Below are 22,898 nucleotides of genomic sequence, written 5' to 3'. Positions count from 1 at the left end.
AGACCGCATTGAGCGCGCTGAGGAGAGGTGAGCTTTTAATGGTGCTCCAAGGAGAATCGTTCTAAAAGTTGTCAGAACTTTAAATAAGCTTTAAATATGCGATTGTATTGTTTGTAAGAGTGTTCTATATTAACTAGGAAGTACTTTTCTTCATGTGGATGGATAAAATTAATCACTTTACTGAGCACAGTTGATTGAGTATGTGTGTATAAGTATGTATACTGGACACAGTGATTTCGAATGACCTTCTAACACTTTGTAACTGCTATTTATTTGTTAGGTGGGGAAATTTACAAACGAAATCATATCAACTTACTGTGCTGTTTTCTGATTCATCCAGGTATTGTTTTATGTACATTTATGCTTCTTTGTGTTTACATTTGTTTCGCAATTACATTAATTTCTAATATAAAGTTAGATAGGGGAAGATTAATTAATATCACAATGTATGGAAATGTAATCATTTGTTATTTTTATTTATTTACTTTTTGTACTTTTGTGATCTGTTTACCCAGTTTTAATTGGGTATGATGTTATTGTTATGTTTGCTCAGACCGCATTGAGCGCGCTGAGGAGAGGTGGGGAAATTTACAAACGAAATCATATCAACTTACTGTGCTGTTTTCTGATTCATCCAGTTTGCTCTGATCTGACGCTTGAGTGACAATAAACCCACCATCAGCAGTACCAGTGGCCTGTCTCATAATTGTACACAACGCAGAGAGTGCGAACACCGGTTACAAGTACAAAAAAGATTTCACAAGAACTTTTAATTTCACAAGCACAGTTAATGTTCAGACTATTTCAAATGTTTAAAGTGACTGACAATAAAACATATTCTTACTAATAGGAAGTAATCTGCATCGTTTTAAAACTGTACACACCTGTAGCTGCTTAATTAGGCTTACGACGCTATTTTTTAATACTGGTTAAAAAATAGCGTCGTAAGGTGGTACTTGGAGAGGCGATTTTTTTCTAAGGTGGTACTTGGTGAAAAAAGTTTGAGAACCACTGATCTATAGGGTACAAACGTGTGAATACCTCATGAATTAAATCTTCTCTGGGTGATCTCTGAGTAATTAAAGATGATAATGCTGAATCCTGACACATTACCACCCTCTCAGGGCATTATTCTGCCACCCATGTAAACCATTTTATAATGCAGTTATTCCTAGAATAAATGGGGTAAATGCCAAAGCATGCTAATAGGACTTTTAATTTGCCAGTTAACTGGGTTAATCGCTTCCGGTGAACTGAATGCCATTGCAAAACCGCGCGTTTAAGGTGTGTTTTCTTTAAAAATCAGCGATCTCCACTGGCTGAGTGATATCTGATATAAAGTGGGTCTCAGATTGTACAAAAAGCACCGCATTAAATGACATTTTCCCCCACCATGTCTTTATAATCAGAGCATTTATTTTATCCATGTATTTAATGGAGCTTCTGCGCTAGCCTGTGTGTGTGCGAGTAGACGGCTTTTTGTCTCGTTTTATGCTTGAGCAACTAAATGAAAGCCAAAGTCTGTTTAACTGATTGTATTTTAATGACATTACAACATCGACGCTGTAAAAGGAACCAAATAAAATGAAAAAAAAAACACAATAACAGATCACCGGAAGTTTATCAATGTGGGAAACACAATAGCTCGGCATATACCCTATTGATAATCTGATAATCTTTTTGAAATTCTTTAATATTGGCATGTATATGCCTGGAATTCCTGTGACTGGGTCTGTTAATCTATCAGTACAGATTTGTAAGTTTTCCTTGTATTTGATTTTAGGGAATGTATGATCATTTATTCGTCGTTTCAGGTTTTCTCTCGCACTAATAAATGTGCATAAACTGAAGCCCCGCCTACTCTGCGTCCATCATGACGTAATACACGTCAGTACGTCCGCGTTTCCGCGCTGCGCCATTTCGGAGCAGACCCGTGCCAGGAATCAAACACACACACACGGCCAGAAATACGCGATAATTACGGTGAGTTGTGTTTTTTCTCTTCCATTACGAAATAATGTTTCCAAACGAGCCGTTTGTGGTATTTTCTTGATCACTATTAAGTAACGCGTTTGCGTTTTTAACATAATTGTGCTTTTCCTCCAGACGCCATTTTACTATTGACCCACATTAGCGGTTAGCCTCTTGCTGCAAACCCTTAATTAGCGATGCTTTAGTCCACTATTCATATCAATTATGTTATACTTAAGCATACTTATTGCATGTGAAGCAGACATGTTTAATATGTATTGTTTTAGTGATGTTTTACCAGTCACTCTCGAACGCCATTTTAAGCAGCGAACAAAAGCTAGATATCCCAGTCCATTCATTCACTACTACCGTTCACGTGTATCCCTCCGCTTTCTGTTCATTTTGCGTGTTGTTTTTGTGTGTTTTATAAGTTACTTCAATTTTTAAACACTACGATTTCTAACTGAATGTGTAGTAAATTATATTGAGCTGTTTGTATTAACTTTATGGGAATGCAAACAAACAAAGTTTAAAGCCTTGAGGCTCTAAGGCCTTTACCTCACTCATCTAACGTAACAGCGGTGTTTAAACAATCCGAATAAACCGTTTAGTTGCACTGAGATCACATTCAGCAGCTTTATTGTATCAAACACACACTGTTAACCCCAAACAACTGCATTTCTGCTATCATTTATTCCCTTCTGGTGAATACAAAAGATATTTTAAAGAATGTTGGAAACTGGTCACCATTGATTTGTTTCAATTTCATTATTGTGAATGTCGATGGCTGCCAGTTTACAAGATTCTTCAGTATTTTCCTTTGTGTTCAACTAAACAAAGAAACACAACATGCTTGTAACCAGTTTATAGTGAGTACTTTTATTTTTTGTGTGAACTGTCCCTTTAAGAGTTTAAACTGAGAACAGCCACGCCTCTCTTAAAGGAATAGTTCACACAAATACACTCATATCAAAGACACAGTTAATCCAAAAAAAATGATCACTGCCATCATTTACTCATTCTCTTCTTGTAACAAACATGTTTGAGCTTTTTTCCTTCTGACGAATACAAAGGATATTTCGATAAATGTTGTAAACTGGTTGCCATTAATTTGCATAGTTTCTGTTTTTCCTACTTTGAATGTCAATGACTACCAGCTTACAAGATTCCGCAGTATCTTCCTTTGTGTTAAACCAAACAAAGAAACTCAAAATGCTTATAACCACTTGACAGTGAGTGGATTTTTAATTTTGTGAACTGTCCCTTTAAGAGTTGAAGCTGAGAGCAGCCGCGCCTCTTTTAAAAATTCGCACAAAAATGCAAGTATAATCTCCCTCAAGTGGTTTCAAACCTTTGGGTTTTTACCGTTTAACACAAAATAAGCTGTATTAGTTTGGAAATCAATGATTAGAGTCTTTCTGCGTCTTTCAAAAGATGTTCTTCTGATGTGTAAGTGATAACAGCATTTTCAGTGTTGTGTGAACTGTCCCTTTAATAGCATTAAGTCATCTCTCTAGAGATATTCAGTCTGGTTATTGAAGTCAATGGGAAACTGGTGCTGGTGTGTCAACCAGAACAAGATGGCGGACTGAATTTATTGGTAACAAATAGTTGGTTGCTTTTTTAATATCGTGAACAACTGTTGTATTTTCATAAAAACAAAATCAAATGAGAGTTAGCCTTTAGACATTCCTCAACTGGAACAAGTACAGTTTACCATTTTCATGAAGGATTGTTCACATCAGTTGTGTTTGATCAACACTGAGACCTAAAACATCCCCACTCGCTTTAATGCTGCTGTTTTGTATTGAAACTCAAAGTCTGGTTTGCTGTTGGTTAATGCGATGTCTTGTTTCGCGCAGATTGAACCATGCATCGCGACTGCCCCCTGGACTGCAAGGTTTACGTTGGGAATCTGGGGAATAATGGGAATAAGTCTGAGCTGGAGAGGGCGTTTGGCTACTACGGACCTCTGAGGAGCGTCTGGGTGGCCAGAAACCCTCCTGGTTTTGCGTTTGTTGAGTTTGAAGACCCTCGTGATGCCACAGACGCCGTCAGAGAGCTGGACGGGCGGTAAGTCTGGATTCACACAAGTTAAAGTTCATCTGATAATGTGTCCAGTTTACGTTTCTTCACTTTAAAAGATATTTTGAAGATAATGATAGATAATGCATTACATGTAATCTAACGGACTACGTAATCCAATTCTAAAAAATAAAATCAAGTATGTGTAATTGGTTAATTAATTTTTAAAACTGCACTTTTTTGGATTAGTCCAGCCGCCGTAGTCTGATGCGCTATCCCATCTTATGGGCTGTGGAGGAAGAATATTTGTTGACAGCTCTTTACCAACAATTGTAAACAGAACGACAGGGAAAAACATTCTAGAAGATGAGCACGTCGCAGTTTAGCTAAATTAGTGCACGCCTCCTTCTGAAGTGACTTGATGCACTTTTGCCATTTGCAATGCATTAAAACATTGTTTTCCAGACGCATTTCATTATCAAAATGTTTAGTTTGTCTAACGTGATGGATACAAACTATATAGTACAATATGAGCAGAAATACAATCATCCAGCGCAGTCGTCCCTCCATAGTCAAAAGCCACATGTTGTGTCTGCCAGTTTGTTTACTTGCTGGAGTTCCATTGGCATTTTCCCACACTTTAATTCTGACCAATCGAAAAGCAGTTTAGGAAATGCAATCAATAACATCTGACCAATGAGTGACGTAGATTTTGTTGCATGTTTGCATTTTGGTTTTCAACTGGTTCGGATCAAAGCTAGCAGTGTGCTGTGAAAAGGACCCAAAAACAGCAGAAAAATGCTACCATGTATAATTTGTTGCCTTTGGTCCGGACCAAATAACAGCACCACAGATGTGAAAGCACCCTAAATGTAAAATAAGTAATCTACAAAAGTAATCTAAATTTAATCTACGGAAGTAGAAAAGTAATATGTAATTTAAAAGTAATCCACTAAAGAGTATAAAAGTATTGTCATCTTAAAGTAATCTACATGTAATCTACAAAAGTAATCTATGTGTAATCTACAAAAGTAATTTATATGTAATCTACAAAAGTAATTGATATGTAATCTACAAAAGTAATTTATATGTATTCTACAAAAGTAATCTATATGTAATCTATGGAAGTGGAAAAGTAATATGATGTAATCTAAAAGTAATTGACAAAAGAGCATAAAAGTAATGTCATCTAAAAGTAATCTACATGTAATCTATATTTAATCTACAAAAGTAATCTATATGTGATCAAGAGATGGACATTTTTGTAGTTAATTTAACACCAGTAACTCAGATTCTGATGTAATCAGCTGTTTGTTAATGTCGTCATGCAGGACCCTCTGTGGTTGCCGAGTGAGGGTTGAATTGTCCAATGGCGAGAAGCGGACTCGTAGCCGGGGTCCACCTCCTTCTTGGAACCGCCGCCCACGGGATGACTACCGCCGCCGCAGCAGCCCGCCCCAGAGGCGCAGGTAAACCTGTCCTCCGCTCACCTGTCTCTCTGTAGCTTGTGTTTCAGAGCAAACTAATGTGCTTCTGCCCCGTCCGCCAGTCCTGGAGGCCACTGCTCCGCCGGTGCCACGGGTCCCGGTCCGATGAGCGTCTGCCGGACATCTTTAGCTCCTCCATCTTCATTGTCATTGATAACCATTCAATAATGATTTGACTGGGCTTCTCAAATTCGATAGACAGTCATGATTGTTTGGTGTAAAAGCGGATGAGTACTCAATTAAATGCTAATCTCATAGCAATGTACCTGGGCTACATTTCACTTCAGAATCAAAGATATTTTGGGGTAAAACTTTGCAATAAGGTTCCCTTTAATAATATTACCTTACCGCTAAAGCATTCACTAATATATTACTAAAAACAAAAGTTGTATGTAATTGTTTTTATTAAGCTAACACTATTTAGCAAGAAATGCTTTGTTTAAACGGTGGCTAATATTAGCATGAACCTCTACATGTCAATACTTCAGTGTTAAATGTTGGGACTTCATTGTAAAGTTGACCTTCTTTTTGCATCAATGTTTTGATGACGGTTTGGCGCATTTGCTCATCCAATGCAGAAGCTAATGCTAATCGTAGAGTGTTATTGTGTTGGATGAGCTCAGATGTGCTCGGTTGTCTTAATGCAGAAAACAAGCTTTAATTTCCTTTGATTCTGGATTGAAGTTGGACCCGCACGCAGTTTCTGCAGATCTTCACTAACACTGACCATGCTAACTTGTGAATTGGCTAGCAGAGAGCCCAGTCGCTAGTCTTCAGTAATCTGCTCGGCTCTAGTAATGGTTGGAATGCAATCTTTTGTTGACTTGAACTTTACATGAAGGTTGTTTTTATTTCTTTTCTTATCATCTATATTAATAAAAATGAACCCCGTTGCAGAGTCACCACCATGCCTCTCCTCACCACCCTCTGAGTCAGTCTACTAGTCCTCTTTCAGCATCATGTGACCAGCGTGCCCCAATCAGCTGGCTGGGTTGGTGTCACATGACCCAGGCGTGGCCAGTCATCAGGTCGCACCAGCCCATTGGTTCCTGAGCATGCCGTTGTCAGCTCCTCCTCCTCCAACCTTAACACCCAATCGACAGCACTTCACATTCCTGACCAATCAGCGTTTTACGCTCCCCAATGTCGACACTGCCAACCACCAGCATCAGCCTTCGGCTAACCAATAAAAGCAGGAAAAATCCACTACATCCAGCCCCCATCCGCAAGCCAGCTAATCAGCTCGCAGCATCTGGCCTGCACTTTCCCGCCAATTCTGCTCCCCGGCCGCCAGCCGCCTCCCCTTCGCCTTTTCTAGCTTGTTGAAAACCAAAAGACTAGTAAGTTTTTCCTGCTTCATACAGTTCAATGCTGAATACAGATGTAAGTTAAGGAGAAAACTCCTGTGCAGTTCAAACAAAACAGGGCTGGTATGAGATCTTAGGCAAGCAGACTGATGGGGAGCCCAAACGGAGGTTCAGGTTACATAGGAAGCGTGGGCTTTGAGAGCTGCTCTTGCTTTCTTTCATTGTCTTCATTCTGTGGGATTGTTTGCAGTGCGTTTGTGTTGAGTTTGTCCTCTTGCTAGTGCACTACTGTGTAGACTGGAGCGTAGCGCTCTTAGCAAGGTTCTCGAGCGCTCATTGCGACTCCACCCCTGTATCAGGGCGGTGACGAGTGCGTTTGACTGTTAGCAGGCTGGAGTTTCAGGGAATTTGAGCTGCGTCTGTGTCTCGATTTGCACGTTCACTCGCTCTGCTTCTCTTCTTTCTTCAGATCTCCCAGGAGGAGGAGCTTCAGTCGTAGTCGCAGCAGGTGAGAGTTCGTGCAACTTTCCGAACGCCTACATGAAACGTCTCTGTTGTGTGTTATTAACGTGCGGTTCTGCACTCTGCCTAGATCTTTCTCCAGAGAACGCAGAAGGGAGCGATCTCTGTCCCGCGAGAGGAACCACAAACCATCACGATCTTTCTCCCGGTCGAGGAGGTAAGACTTGTTACTTTTTCTTGCCATCCACAATTTTAGTGATAGTACAATACCTCTTGTGTATTTGTTTAAATTAGGACAGCACGGTTATCAGATTATTATCACGATAACGGTATTTGTGGTTCGCGATCAATAATTAAATATCGTCGCTATTGTTTTTTTTGTTTTTTTTCGAGGAATGCAATGTTAATAAGGTAGCCTTTGCTCCTGTTCAGTCCAAACCTCTTAAAGTAACAACACACCTCATTAACCACATTAAAAGCCACCACAAAGTGGCTGTCATCGGTGGGTTAATGCACTCAGAAATATTTTAGCACATCGAAAGTAATTAAATTACTTGTTTTTTGATTAAAACCTTTATGCCAAAGGATCAGGAATTGATCGCGCGTGCAGAAAAAACGGCAAACATCCAACACATGCATCGCTTAAAGCGAGTAAACCTAAAAGAAACAAGTTGACTTTACAAAAATAATGTAAGTAAACCCATTGTAACTTAAAATTATTAAGTTGACAATTTTTATAAATATGCAAATTGTATTACCTTTTTTTTTTTTTAGTAAACTAATCTCTTTTTTCCACTGCGCTCTTATTATGTTTGTTGTATCCAGCAAAATGACAGTTACTAAAATAAATCTGCTCTTCCAGACTCCATCTTCTAAATTCAGTACAGGCGATAATTGTAGATTTTATAGACTTAATGAAGCACCAAGTATGTAATATTGTAATCATTACAGTAATTATTTGAAAACAGATGTGCTAAAAGAATCTGACACTGTAAAAAAGGATTAGTTGACTTTTAAAAAGTGAGGACAATAAGCATAATATGAAAATTAAGTCAGCTTAACAGTTCCGAGTTACAATGGGTTTATTTGCATTATTTTTGTAGTCAACAAGTTGCTTTCAAGGCAACTGATTTACTCGCTTTAATAACTAATCACTTTTTACAATGAAGGTAATGAGATTATTAAATGCCTTATTCAACTTAATTGAAGTTCACAGTACTCATATAGAGTAGTTTTTAACTCAAATAGTTTGTAGCAGTCAGTTTTCCTAAACAGTTTGAGTTGCTTTACCTAGTTGGCTTTTGCAGTACTCAGTTGGTTTGAGTTCTCTTGATTTATTGGGTTTTACTGTGCTTAAATTGCTTCGTTTACTCGTATGGATTAAGTACACAGCACTCATAATGATTAGTTTTTGAACTTAAATGGTTTGTTGCAATCAGTTTCCTCATAGTTTGAGTTGCCCTAACTGGCAATAAAACACTGGGTTTTACAGTGTGTAAATCACATTTGTATGGCATCGCTACTAAACTAGTTTTGCTGAAAAATCTACCCAATATGTTTTTGTACAATGTACATGTTTGCAAAAAATATTTCTAAACATTGCTAGCATGACAGTTTACAAAATTAACATTAAAATTACAAACATGTGCATATTAGTTTTAATTGTGTGTGAATATACGAAGAGTTTAGATGCAAAAACCTCTTAAAGCCATTTGAAATATTTTCTTCTAAAATGAGCATTTTTCACCAACTCTTGTGTGTTGGCTCAGTAATTTTACATTTATAGTGATGGATGAGTTTTTTTCATTGCCTTTCAACTGAAATAACCAAACATAAACATAGGAGGCTGGGAAAAACATTTCAGACTGTGTTTAAAGGTTGCATCTGAACTTTTCATATATATATATATATATATTAGCTGAAGTCAGAATTATTCGCCCCCCTGTTGAAATTTTTTTCCTTTTTAAATATTTGCCAAATGATGTTGAACATATTCAGGAAATGTTCACAGTATGTCTGATAATATTTGTTCTCCTGGAGAAAGTCTTGTTTGTTTAATTTCGGCTAGAATAAAAGCAGTTTTTAATTTTTTAAACAGCATTTCAAGGTCAATATTATTAGCCCCTTTAAGCTTAATTTTTCGATAGTCTCCAGAACAAACCATCATTATGCAATAACTTGCCTAATTACCCTAACTTTACCCTAATTACCCTAGTGAAGCATTTAAATGTCTCTTTAAGCTGTATAGAAGTGTCTTAAAGAATATCTAGTCTAATATTATGTGCTGTCATCATGACAAAGAGAAAATAAATCAGTTATTAGAGATGAGTTATTGACACTATTATGATTAGAAATGTGATGAGTAAATCTGCTCTCCGTTAAACAGAAATTGGGGAAAAAATAAACGGGGGAGAATAATTCAGACTTCAATTGTATGTATGTGTGTGTGTTTGTATGTGCTCCCAAAATAAATAATCCCAATAACCGCAATAATCGATTAGACTATTAATCGTGTGCTGAATTTTATAATGGTGATTGACCCATTTCCACACTCTGATCTCCGTCTGTTCTGTTACAGTCGTTCCAGATCTAATGACCGGAAATGAGCGTCGATGTTTGTGACTGAAACCTTGATCAAACATGTTGGAGAACTTTGGAGAGACAGTTTATTGCCCGTGTAAATTTTGTTTTTTTATTATCTTTATTTTAGCAGTTCTTTCACCTTCAGTAGCTGCGGTTATGAGTGTTTTATGTGATGGCATCTCACCTTTTTTTAAGACTCGTTTTATTTGTATTTCTGATGACGATTGTGATTGGTCCTGCTGCACTGCGCGCGAGTGTTTGGTTTATTTGTGCGATCAGAAGCAAAGCGATGGAATGGCAACATCATGGCAGTAGCGCGAGGAATCAAGGACGGCTTTCGTTCTTATGTTTATTTTATTTCCCTTGTAGTGTTTGTAAGGTTTATATTGTGGATCTGAAATAAAACCCATTAAAAAATCCTTCATCTTTACTGTAATTTTTATAATGTCAGAATTTTAGAGTTTGTGTACAGTTCATTGACTTCATCCGATTGTTTTATAGTAATGCTTTACAACTGAATCTCATTAGCTGCCCAATCTCCTTTGCTACTTTGCATTGAAGTGCATGTCTGTTATAGACAATTCTAACATTTTAATTCAGTAATAATGCTTCTTGTATTATATATTGCTAAAGACGTACAAACATCGAGGTTAAAAATTAAACTGGCGTCTGCAACTTGTAAGAATTCATATTGTGTTTATTTATATATATATATATATATATATACACGACAAACTTTTTTTTAAATTGTGTGTGTTTGTTTGTTTTTAGTTTGTTGGTTGACATGCATTAAATCATATAGAATTAATGTAATATATATATATATATATATATATATATATATATATATATATATATATACGCGTTTATGTAAATTTGCGGTTTTATAGGCGTTATAATAACAGCAGAGGGCGACTTTTTAACTCAAGCAAAGCTAATCTACTGAAATATAGCTAAACATTCTAGGCTATTTGGTAAAATGCTTTTCAAACTATATAGAAAAATGGCTAAAATCTTTACATTATTCATTTATTTTTACAAATTGACAATTTTTTAATGTATTTTACCCTCCGTATATTTCAATCCAAGAAAATACGCTAATACTAATGTTACTACTTAAATGCTTAATAGCCTTCCTATATATATATATATATATATATATATATATATATATATATATATATATATATATATATAATATGGCCGGTAATGTTTTATTTACTCCTAAATATATTTATATTTAAATGTTTTTGATTTTAAAAATGTGTTTTATTCATCTACTCACAACAAATATTAACACAAATATTTTGGCTAGCAAAAAATAAATATACTGTATTTGGGTTATTCTGGTCATTGTTGGGTGCTTGATAAATATTGTACATTTACAACGACGGCAGTTTTAGAATAAATGTATATCTTCATTAAACCGCTGTTTAAATTTCGCGATGATTTAGCAAAATTAGCATGTTTCATTGACTCCAGTTCTGTAACTCAACACATGATACAGTCATTTTAAAGTCAGACATCTCGTTCTGGTTTGGTCAGTGGATAAAAATGAGATTAAAATCCATTCATTTGTGAGTAAGCACTGCGTTTGCTAAGTGACGTAATTAATTCAGGCTAAACCACCTAGCCTACTTGTCAAACACAGCCGTCATTCATTCATGCTAACGCTATTTATCGGGGTTTAAGGGCACAGATCACAAGATAGCCTCTTACATAACTCGACTTCGGGGTGGCGACTGTCAAAGTCCTTGAAATTCCCTCCACTTTTTGAAGCAGATGTTATGTAACAGGCCGACAGAGGTGTGGATGTTCAACCCTTTCTGTAAGGATGATGAAGGATCATTCAATGTACACAATGAGATGTTATTTTTACCGCCTTCGCGGGTTTACAGAGTTTTACTTAAGCAGTTCTCCACACTTTTAAACAGTTTAGATTCTTGCTTTAACACTCAATTGGTTTGATAAATTACTCTTTAAAGTGCAAATTGTTCACTTATAATCCGTTTTGAAGTCATGAGGATGTTTGAAGCTTCGATTCGATCATATTGTTATATTCCGAACTTATAAAAACATTATAATAAGTTAGTTAGTCTTGTGTTTTTTAACCATACAGTGTATTATTGTAATATTAAAAACATTAATGAATGTTCCAGCTTACTGTAGTATTAACTATAGTGAGCTGATAAACATACTGTAGCATACTTCGTTACTACATTATGATGTATTAGTAGTATAATATACAATATAAATAAAGAAAACCATGTTGGCTTATTTATTTTATTGTAGTTGTGTAACCAGCAATTCAAGTACTTTACTATGGTATGGATGATAAGCTGGTAGAAGATGCTCATTTATTGTTATTTGGGATGAAACTTTCTTTGAAAATGAATGAATCTGAATGAATGAAAGTCAAACTTACCCGCGCTTCCTTACTCAAGACTCCGTGACGTCAGACTTTTTCCCTGGACCTCCTCAGACTGGAATATTATGTAAAGCGTTATGTCACGTTTTTAAAGTGCAAATATTTCATGTATAATCCAGTTTGAAGTCATGAGGGTGTTTGAAGCTTCAATTCAATCATATCGTCATATTCCAAACTGAAAACATAAAGTTACAGTTTTGTGTTTTGAACCAGTGTATGGTTAAAACATTAATGAATGCTCCTGAATACTGTAGTATGAACTGTTAAATCGTATAAAATACTGTGGTATACTTTAGTTCGTTGCTACAGTAGGTGAAAGGTTTACACTTGAAAAGAGGATTACTGCAGAAGTGTTGCAAATTATTTGTGTTGAGTTTAAACAAGTTAAATTAACCAATGTTCAACTTAATATGATTGTTTAAATTCAGCCCAAATTAATTAATGACAACAACTGAACGTAAATAAACTGAGTAAATCCAAGAAATCATCTTTGAATAATTTTTGTCTGTGTATTTGTTATAAAACATACCCTATAGCTGTAGAAAACTACATTTATTTTACTGTGTAATTGTAAAGCAATTCAAGTACTTTAGTATGGATGATAAACTGTGGTATAAATTTCTAAAGTATTTTTAATTATGGGATGAAACTTTGGTTTATAATGAATGAATCTGAATGAATGAAAAAGTCAAACTCACCCGCGCTTCCTTACTCAAGACTCCGTGACGTCAGGAATTTTCCCGGGACCTCCTCAGACTGTGTGGGATCTTATGTAAAGCCTCATGTTAATCTTTTAAAGTGCAAATATTTCATGTATAATCCATTTTGAAGTCATGAGGATGTTTGAAGCTTCCATTCAATCATATTGTTATATTCCAAACTAATAAACAATACTGTAATGAGTTAGTCTTATGTGTTTGTGACCATACAGTATATTGTTATAGTATTAAAAACTTTAATGAATGCTCCAGCATGTAGTATTAACTATAGTAAACGGATAAACTGTAATACTGTATTTGTTATAAAATAGTTGAAACTAAATTTAAAACTAAATTACAAAATAGAAAACTAAATTTATTTATGTTACTGTAGTTGTTGTGTGACAAGCAGTTGAAGTACTTTACTGTATGGATGATAAACTCTGTGGTATAATTTGATAAAGCATTTTTAATTTGGGGATGAAACTTTCGTTTAAAATGAATGAATCTGAATGAATGAAAAAGTCAAACTCACCCGCGCTTCTCTACTCAAGACTCCGTGACGTCAGATTTTTTCCCGGGACCTCCTCAGCTCAGACTCCCGCCAAAGCGCAAACTCGCTAATGAAGAGCGGCCATTAATTGAAAAACACTGATGAATGGTCTTTCCTGCCTGCGATAAGAGTCGTGGGAAAACACCACAGACTCGCTCAAGCCTCATTAGTGGACAGCTGCTAAATGACTGTCCGTTTCAGTGCTTTTGTCTGTGCATGTTGGCTTATAGACAGTTATGCTTTAGTTATGTAATATTATTCATATGGAATAAATAGGCTGGATGTAAAAAAAAATATTGTCATGTTTGATTACCTTATGAACTTAAAAATATAGACATTAATATTGAAAGGAGAATATGGATTTAATTTTCAGTCTTGCATTAATTATTTGTCATAGCTTCATGAAAACTTACTAGAATAATTCGTATCGGATGCACTAATGCAGTATCATATGATTAAATAATAGGGTGTGGGAAATGTCAAAGTGACAATGTAAAAAAGACAAAAATAAATTCCCATGCAGACTTCTTTTGTATTCTGTCAAAACAATAAAATCTGAATCCATTTGTAGAAAATTGACACAACAGCTCTGCAGAATAAAGGAAAACACTAGAACATTTTAAATATTACATGTATAACATTGTCAACTCTAAAAATGCAAAAAATTTTCTTTGATTAAGTTGACAAAATACATGTTTCAATAAAAAGTTTATTGAGGAGGAAACCTACAAAACAATAAATGAATACACAAATAAATACACAGATTCCTGTATAAATAAAACAATAAATATGCAAATAAATAAGTAAATAAATCCATAAATTCCTGCATAAATAAAACAAACAAAAAATAAGTATGCAATAAGTATGCAAGTATATAAGTGTATATATAAATCTATTGCATCCCTGCAAAAATAAATATATAAATAATTATTCGTGCGGTTTGAAAGAAGGAAAAAAAATGCTTCATTTTCAGTTGAACATTTTCTTATTCCCCCGACATCTGTATAATTTATTTAATTAATAATCTCGCCGCACTATTTTTATATTTATTTATGCAGGAATTTGTGGGTTTTATATGTATTTATTTGCATATTTATTGTTTTATTTCTGCAGGAATTTATGGATTTATTAAGGCCTACTTATGTATTTGTGTATTTATTTATTGTTTTATGTATGAAGGAAATTGTGGATTAATAAATATTTATTCATGTATTTGCATATTTATTCATTTATTGTTTTATTTATGCAAAACTGTGGATTTATTTATTATTTATTTGCATATTTATTTATTAATTTATTTATTTATCTATTGTATGTATATATATATGTATGTATATATATATATTGTTTTATTTATGCAGGAATTTGTAGATTTATTCATGTATTTGCATATTTATTTACTCACTGTTTTATTTATGCAGGAATTTGTGGATTTACTTGTTTATTTATTTGCATATTTATTTGTTTTATTTGTGCACGAATTTGTAGATTTATTAATTTGCGTATTTATTGTTTCATTTATGCAGGAATCTGTGGATTTATACTTTTTTATTTGCGTATTTATTTATTTATAGTTTTTGCAGGCTTCATCCTCCATATCTGTACCATTAAACAAAAATTACGAAACATTGCAGTTTTATAGATACTAATCTTAGGAAACAAATATGTGTGTGTGTGTATGTGTATATATATATTAGTTCAGGAAATCTCACTTTGTTAAAAATTGTGTTCCTGACGTCATACATGCAAGAACAGTGTTTTTTCTCCACGTTTACACACTTTTTTTTTTTTCTTACAAAGGCTGAAAGACCAAAAAACACCAAGCTGTAAATCAGTACATCTGGGTGGGGTTACTATATGCCCAGCAGCTCCTGGAGAAGTACTTCAGAAATGTTTAATATATCTATTAAATATATGTGCTTATTTGAATTGTTAGCGTGATCACTGATTTCTCTATATTTGTTATTGATGAGTAAATAATAGCACAGTCTCGTGTAAAAACAGCGCGTTTTCTGGGCGGCTCCTCGGAAGGTTCTGTTCTTTTCTGTGACGCTGATCTTCTGGAATGTCTCCACGCGCTCACGTGTGGTCATGTGTTTACCGGGCTTCTAGTCCACGTGCAGCGCTCGCAGGCTCCGCCCACCGCCTCGACACGCCCATCGGAGTTCATAAAGTTTGGGAAAGTGTCGTCAGAGGCAGCAGAAAAACTCCAGTGTGCAGATCCTCCAGCTCAGGATTGAGTTTCTCCACACTTCCAGCTTCAGGTGTTCCTCAGCTCCTGTTTTAAACCTGATACTGCTCCTGAGGAGATCTGAAACCCTCACATTCACTCTGACATCAGCGGGTTTACAGTTTCAGCTCTTGCAGAAGCTCAAAACATGTAAGTTGCATGTTTTAAATACTTTTGCACGTTTGTTGTCGGGTATTTGCTTATATATTGCTTTATATATGCTGAAATTGTGTTAATGTGATGCTGTGAGTGCTTTAGTGGAACTTTTCTAAACTTTAGTTTGCTCTGTCAGATAACACTCGACTGAAATAAACACCTCAGACTGACTTTAATCGAGAACTGTGCTGATCGACCGGTGTGAGTTGTGATTGATCGATTGTTATTGTGTTATTGTGAACTCCAAAGTCTCGGTCGTATCAGATCTCGACGTGTTTTCCACCGGCTTACACGAGTTTCAGCTTCACGTGGAGCGCTGGAGTGAGAGGGCGTGTTCTTGTCAGCTTCTGGCCAATCACAGGCGGACTCGGTTTCCCGCTGACTTCTTGAATTTTTTTTTCCTCGAGATGAACGGCACGTTCCATCGCAGAAGCCAATCAGAGTCCAGTGACAGGCGCGTGACGTCACCAATGAAACTTCTTTCTTCATCTAATTTTTTTTTTTTTTTTTTTTATTTTTTAGAAAATAACTTTTTGAAAATTGGGCGGAAAAAACTCTAAAGAGCACGCCACATTACAGAAATATTCAGAACTACCAATGATTTAATACACTGTCAGATTTAGTAAGTGTATTATTTTCTATATATTTTAATCATGACATGCATTATTTCAGTGAATTATGCAGTTTAGTTTGTCAGGGTTGTGGTGTGGTAAGTCTCTTAAAAATCTTAAAGGTCTCCTGGTAAGTCTCTTAAAATTAGAATCAGACTGAACATCTTAGATAAAAAATTTGACCTCTGACCCTCAAGAACATGTTGCCCATTATAATGCACGAGAGTTCATGACGGGTGTATATATATATATATATATATATAATCATATATTTTAGTAAGTAATTTTATTTTGTTGATGATGCATATATTAAATGCACACATACAGTACATACACACCCATATATATATATATAACGCCAACTTTTATGAAGAAAACGTATAATATTGGCATTTTGCTAAGTAAATATGTAGATATCATGTATCTTACAAAGAAAAAACTCAATTTTGTTAAGTTTCATTCATTTAATGCAGATTAAGATGGATTATCATTATAAAATTACACAAAGTTTTGTGTAATTTAAACATTATTAACTTAATTTTTCAACTTTTTTAAATGAATGAAAAGTCAATCAGTTGCCTAATATGGTGATTTTTTAAAAACTATTTACCATAATATTAAGATAAAGGTTAAAAAGGAATTGAATTATAATGAACACTGTCAGTTTTAATGACAGTTCTTAATATTACATTAAGATTCTAGTTTTCAGTTTAAAGGCTTAACCAAGTTACTTTAAGTCATTGGACTACAGTGGTTTGATAATGAAGCTTCACTGCTGGACTAATAATGTAGCTGTTCAGCTGTAGGCGGCGCTGCATGTCTAGCGCTGCTCCCTCTGGCGGCCAGGCGCGCTCACTGCAGCCGCTCGAACATGCCCGAACAAATGCCGGTCCTCTGTGACTCACTGCCCAATATAAAAGCACACCAGCCCGCAGAAACTCTCAGTCATGACAGCTCAGAGGCGCAGAGCTCGCGTGGAGTCAGCAGTAGGATATTTATGCGAATTAACCAGGAAAATGTTTTATTAGCATGCGAAATGTTAAGGTTTTCTGGATTGATCTATATGTTTTTTTGTGTAATACCTTACTGAATTATGATTATGTAGTTGTCTGTAATTACCTATTGATATTTATATTATTATTTATTTTTAAAATATTAGATTATAAAGATTTTTGCATTAGTAGATAAAAAAATATTATTTAATGAAGTGTGTGTGTGTGTGTGTGTGTATACATATATTTATACATTTATTTATTTATTTTTTTTATCTATTAGAATTTTGTAGTCACCATTTGTATTTGTTTTTTTTTATCCCTTTTTGATTGATGTAACTATGTATTTATATAATAATATATATTTCTAGGTCTCTTATAGAATTATGAAGTTGTCTGTTTATGTAATATTGGATTGTTATAATGACACAAAGCTATGGTAAATCTATGCTTGGTGTTGCAAAACCCTATTTTTAGCATGGTCTAACTTCCAAATAGTAAACAGTAAACTTTAGGGCTTAAACATAGGTCTGTATGACTGTGGCTTTATTTTAAAGTACACAAGAAATCCTCTTGTTGTTAGCTCACATTGCTAATTTTGTGATGAACACTTCATCTGTGCATGTTATTAACAAAACAATAGTTTACATTGTAATCCTTAATGTAAATCTGTAAATGAACTTCCTGTTTGTTCAGGTAAATTCTCAGATTGATCTGTCTGAGGTATTGGGTGTGGCTAACATTCTTAACCACACCCCTAAAACTGTCATCGCTATGACAACAAACAAAAATAAGTAGGAGGAGGAGTCTGTTCGGTTGTAATAACTCTCCCCAAACCCTTTTCCCCATCTTTCCCCAATGGAACGCCTACTCTACTACAGCCAATCAGCTAGCAGTAGAAGAAAACAAGCCACGCCCACTGTTTTCATTTAGAATTCAGTTTGTCTAGGAACTGCGTCACAATACGAAAAAAAATGCAGGTTCTGGTTCATGTGGATTTTAAATATGATTGCGACACAAATGCCTTGTGATTTCGATGCTGAAACGATGTATTGTGTAGCAATATTTAATGTGATTTTTACTGTGGTTTGTGTTTGCAGATTGTCACAATGGCGGCGCACAAGCGGATCCTACGTTCACTCGGTAATGGGCCGACTAGGCGGAGTCTTTTCGGGCCGGTGGACCGCGAGCAGCTGCAGCGTGAGTACCGGGCGGCGCTACGGCGCGATCTGGAGGACGCATCGCGACGCTGGAGCTTCGACTTTGCGTCTGAGAAACCACTAGAGGGCGGAGACTTCCACTGGGAGGGCGTGTCCGGCGTGCGCGTGCCACTACTGTACCGCGCGTGTCAGGAAAAGCAGCAGAAACGGCCCTGTGAGGCTCATCAGCCCGGACAGTCCGCCGCTGGAAAGGAAAACATCCCGAAAACACCAGAACGATGTGCTGCACTCCCGCATGAAGTGGAGAAAACCCCAGAGAAGAGCAGCGAGCTGAAGCGCAAACAGACCAACATCACAGGTCAGACCTCTTTATTATTATTATTTAGTATTGTTATTATTTATGTATATAGCTATGTTTGTTTGTTGATTATTTTTTTAAATAACAAAAATTAAAGAAAGATAAATAAATAAATGTCGTAGTGTTTCTATAATGCAACTCTCTGATGATCTGCTTTTATGCATTTTTCTATAATACCCTATTAAAAGTGTTGAATTTTTAGATGTAAAGTTTTAAGTTTCTGTTTTTAAATTTTTCATCTAATATTTATATTTTAATGCATTTTTTAAATTGCGTATTTATTTTATATTGTACTTTAATCAACCAAAAACTTCAGCTAACAAACACGACACAGATTGATTTACATTATCGCATATTTGAATTATATACATAATCGCATATTGATAGATATTTTTACATTAATACAAATTTAGAATTAATTTTTTTGTTATAATAATGAACCACTGAGTGTAGTATTATTGTAGTAATATTAAACTGCTTGTATTCTGATGTAAATTTAAAGCGTGAGTTCGACTAATAATAAACAAATAATATCGTCTCTCTGTTCTCAGATTTCTACCAAGCCAAGAAGCGTCTAGTGGCCACGCCGCGCAAATCCGGCCAGTAGCTGAAGGAGACACACACACACACAGATAAACTCTTGACCTGCATCTACCTTCATCTGTCTGGAGCTGCATTCGTCTCGTAGCAGCGTTATTGACAGAAAACGACCTTCAGGAACCAGAGACGACACCGTTTATTCCGTTTTTATTTCAACCGTTTTATGTCAACGGTTAACATTTACAAGTGGAAATGTTCTGGAAAGATCCATTCCTCAGTCTTCCAGAGATTGTCTCTCGACGGGACCACAGAATCATGACAACTGTTTCATTACGAACAATATAAAGCGCTGATTTTTATTTCAGCGTGCACATATTCACATTGCCTTATTGCACAAAACGTAGCTAATGTTTTAAAACTCTAAACATTTGGTGCCAAATGTTGTTTTTTCCTCTTCTTCTATTTATAATTCTAACCCTTTATGTTATTTTACACATAAACCTTCATGAAGCTGCCAGTAAGTTCTCACATCTTTATCGTAATTGAGCTGCAATTACGTTTTTCTACTACATTAAACTTTGTTTAAAAAAAAAACACTTGGCGACGTTCATGAAACACGAGCAGATAGAACTGAGAGAACAAATTCATTCTTGCGTTTATTTTAACGAAAACATTTTTGCACAATTTTTTTTATGCAGTTTTTGTGTTGAAATAAATGTAGGCTTAAAGTTTACGTGCACAAAATGTTGTAAGAATTATGCAAATCTTTTGGAAAACATTTTTTTTTGTTAAATTTGTACAGAATTAGTATAGAAATGCTTTAAGAATAATTATAGCAACAAACTTATTCTACCAAATATATAAGAAATATTGCAATGACAATAAAAAAAGTTAAAAAATAAGAAATAAAAAAAACTGAAAATTAACATGCACATTTTTTTTACAAAGAATTAAATAATTATTTGCGCAATTTATTCGTGAAATTATTTTGTTGCATTAGGTTTAGCGTGAAAATCTAATTGCGTGAAACGTCAATTCGAGAATTAGAATTGACGCAATTTTACGCATTTCAATTTTAATACAACATAGATCAGATTAGACCACAAAAGACTGTTAAAACACAGCATTTTTCGTAACGAATTTGCGCAGAAGTGTGTTCTGCTCTTGCTCCATGAACGCTGACACTACATCATATTTACAAACGCTCTACAAATACATTAAAATAAACTTCATAAGAAGTACGAACACCAGCTTTCATGTGTTTCCTAATCAAGATCTCAGCTCTGTCGGCTTTCTGAAGTTTAGCATTCAGCTCTTTACCAGCTCTAGAACTCTGCTTGTTTTCTGCGACCCGTCTGTAAATATCCTGTTTATTGGATAATTCGCCGTCGATTGAGAATTGCACTTGGGGTTTCTTTTGTTTTGTTTTTATTTTTTGGAGTAGTGTAGCTTGCACAGGTCTGTTATTGTTAAAGAGCTCAAAATATATGCTGTATTTATTTTACAGATTAATATTGTATTGTAGATTTACATGTAATTGTTCTTGTAATAAAGCTGTTTATGATATAAAATTGGTTTCTTGTTACTTTTTTAATTGTCAGAATTCCTTTAGGAAACAGTTCAGAATTGTGAGATGTAAATTTAGATTTTGAAGAATGAAAGTTAGAATTAGGAGAAGTAAAAATTACAAACAAAAAAATATATATTGTGAGATGAAAACCCAGATTTTGTCAGAATTATCAGGTGTGGATTTACAAATCCAAGAAAAAAAAGTCAGTATTCCAACTCAGAATTCAAAGGAATAAAAAGTTGGAATTTTGAAGAGTGAATTGATAATACCAAGAAAAAAGTCAGTATTTCAAGATGCAAACTGGGAATTCCAAGCAAAGATGCCAGAATTGTAAATTTTAAACATAACATCAGAACTAAAAAAAAAGCAGTATTACAAGATGCAAACTTTGAATTCCAAGCAAAAAAATAAAACCGTATTTCAACATGTAAACTAAGCATTCCAAGAAAAAAGTATGAATTCCAAGATGCAAACGAAAAAAATTGGAATTCGAAGAAACAAAGTATTCCAAGATGCAAACTTTGAGTTCCAAGAGAAAAAGTAGGAATTCCAAGAAATGAAGTCAAAAGTTGGAGTTTTGAACTAAAAATTCCAAGAAAAAAGTGAAAATTCCAAGAATCAAACTGAAAATTCCTTAACAATAACAGAATTCCAGGAAAAAAAAGTCAGCATTCCAAGATGCAGAAGAATATCAGAAGAAGAAAAATATCAGAAATCCAAGATGCTAATTCGAAATTCCAAGAAAAATACAAGAATTGTTAGTTTTAAGCATGAAATTCCCAGGAAAAAAGAGAAAACGTGGAAAACCACAACAAAAAAGGCAGTATTCCAAGATGCAAACTCAAAATTCCAAGAAAAGAAGTCAAGATTTGGAGTTTTCAACTCTAAAAACCAAAGGAAAAAAGTGAATATTCCAAGATTCAAACTCAAAATTCCATGAAAAAAACAGAATTCCAGGAAGAAGACAACATTCCAAGATGCAAATTTAGAATTGCAAGAAAAATGTCAGTATTCCACAATGCTAACCTGAAATTCCAAAATAAAATATCAGAATTGTGTTCAAAGCTTGTAACTCCCAGGAAAAAAAAACTCCACGATCCCAGATGGAAACTATTTCAACATATAAACTAAGAATTCCAAGAAAAAAGTACAAATTCCAAGATGCAAACCTAAAAACACCTTGAAAAAAAATCAGAATTCGAAGAAACAGAAAGTATTCCAAGATGCAAATTCAGAGTTCCGGGCCATAAAAAGTTGATGCTTCCAAGACGCAAACCCAGAATGCAAAGATAAAATGTCGAAATTGTGTGAACTTAGAATTCTATGGCAAAAAGTCCCTAATCCAAGATGCAAACTTTGAGTTCCTAGTAGAAATTCAGTAAATCAGAATTCCAAGAAAATAAGTCAAAACTCAAAATTCCCGGGGGGAAAAGGTCAGCATCCCAGGATGCAAATTCAGAATTCCAAGAAAAAAAAGTCCGTATTGTAAGATGCAGACTCGGCATTCAAGGAAACAATGCCGAAATTGTGAGTTTTAAACCCAGAATTCACAAAAAAGTAAATATTCCAAGAGAAAGGTCAGGACTTACAGTTTTAAACCTAGAATTCCCAGGCAAAAGTCGGCATTCCCAGATTTAATTTATAATTCCAAGAAAAAGTAAATTATCCCAAATGCAAACTTAAAATTCCAAGAAAAAAAAAAAGTGGGAATTGTGAAATGAAGCCAGAACAATCCTGACACAGAAACAGTTTTCCAGATCAGGGGCT

The 22,898-nt window shown here is 34.9% G+C and overlaps 2 protein-coding genes across 8 annotated transcripts; both read left to right on the top strand.

Annotated features, from left to right (window-relative positions):
- On the top strand, positions 1-10,254 carry srsf3b (serine and arginine rich splicing factor 3b). 6 transcript variants are annotated; one of them, NM_001309473.1, is made up of 7 exons: positions 1-27; positions 281-340; positions 3,834-4,044; positions 5,328-5,465; positions 7,260-7,298; positions 7,383-7,469; positions 9,831-10,254. In NM_001309473.1, the coding sequence occupies exons 3-7, from the start codon at positions 3,842-3,844 to the stop codon at positions 9,856-9,858; spliced, it is 495 nt and encodes a 164-aa protein (NP_001296402.1). In that variant the 5' UTR covers positions 1-27; positions 281-340; positions 3,834-3,841; the 3' UTR covers positions 9,859-10,254. The 6 variants fall into 6 exon arrangements, 4 of the variants coding, with proteins under 4 accessions (NP_001296402.1, NP_958480.2, NP_001296401.1 ...); NM_201323.2 differs by lacking the exons at positions 1-27; positions 281-340 and adding exons at positions 581-743; positions 1,815-1,983; NM_001309472.1 differs by lacking the exons at positions 1-27; positions 281-340 and adding exons at positions 1,631-1,730; positions 1,815-1,983.
- Positions 10,255-15,699: 5,445 nt separating this feature from the next.
- cdkn1a (cyclin dependent kinase inhibitor 1A) lies at positions 15,700-21,132 on the top strand. 2 transcript variants are annotated; one of them, NM_001128420.1, is made up of 3 exons: positions 15,700-15,894; positions 18,604-19,021; positions 19,573-21,132. In NM_001128420.1, the coding sequence occupies exons 2-3, from the start codon at positions 18,613-18,615 to the stop codon at positions 19,626-19,628; spliced, it is 465 nt and encodes a 154-aa protein (NP_001121892.1). In that variant the 5' UTR covers positions 15,700-15,894; positions 18,604-18,612; the 3' UTR covers positions 19,629-21,132. The 2 variants fall into 2 exon arrangements, with proteins under 2 accessions (NP_001121892.1, XP_003200962.1); XM_003200914.6 differs by lacking the exon at positions 15,700-15,894 and adding an exon at positions 17,455-17,497.
- Positions 21,133-22,898: the final 1,766 nt, after the last annotated feature.

This window comes from Danio rerio, chromosome 22 (genome assembly GCF_049306965.1).
Source record: "Danio rerio strain Tuebingen ecotype United States chromosome 22, GRCz12tu, whole genome shotgun sequence".
Taxonomy (NCBI): Eukaryota; Metazoa; Chordata; class Actinopteri; order Cypriniformes; family Danionidae; genus Danio; species Danio rerio.
Note: the sequence above shows the minus strand (reverse complement) of the source record. Positions and strands in the feature narration are given on the sequence as shown.

Bases quoted from the DNA above. Each gene is read 5' to 3' on its own strand.
- srsf3b (NM_001309473.1), top strand. From the start codon at position 3,842: ATGCATCGCGACTGCCCCCTGGACTGCAAGGTTTACGTTGGGAATCTG. The intron at 5,466-7,259 runs GTAAACCTGTCC...TTCTTTCTTCAG, and splicing joins AGCCCGCCCCAGAGGCGCAG to ATCTCCCAGGAGGAGGAGCT. The intron at 7,299-7,382 runs GTGAGAGTTCGT...CACTCTGCCTAG, and splicing joins TTCAGTCGTAGTCGCAGCAG to ATCTTTCTCCAGAGAACGCA.
- cdkn1a (XM_003200914.6), top strand. From the start codon at position 17,459: ATGACAGCTCAGAGGCGCAGAGCTCGCGTGGAGTCAGCA. The intron at 17,498-18,603 runs GTAGGATATTTA...TTGTGTTTGCAG, and splicing joins GAGCTCGCGTGGAGTCAGCA to ATTGTCACAATGGCGGCGCA. The intron at 19,022-19,572 runs GTCAGACCTCTT...CTCTGTTCTCAG, and splicing joins CAAACAGACCAACATCACAG to ATTTCTACCAAGCCAAGAAG.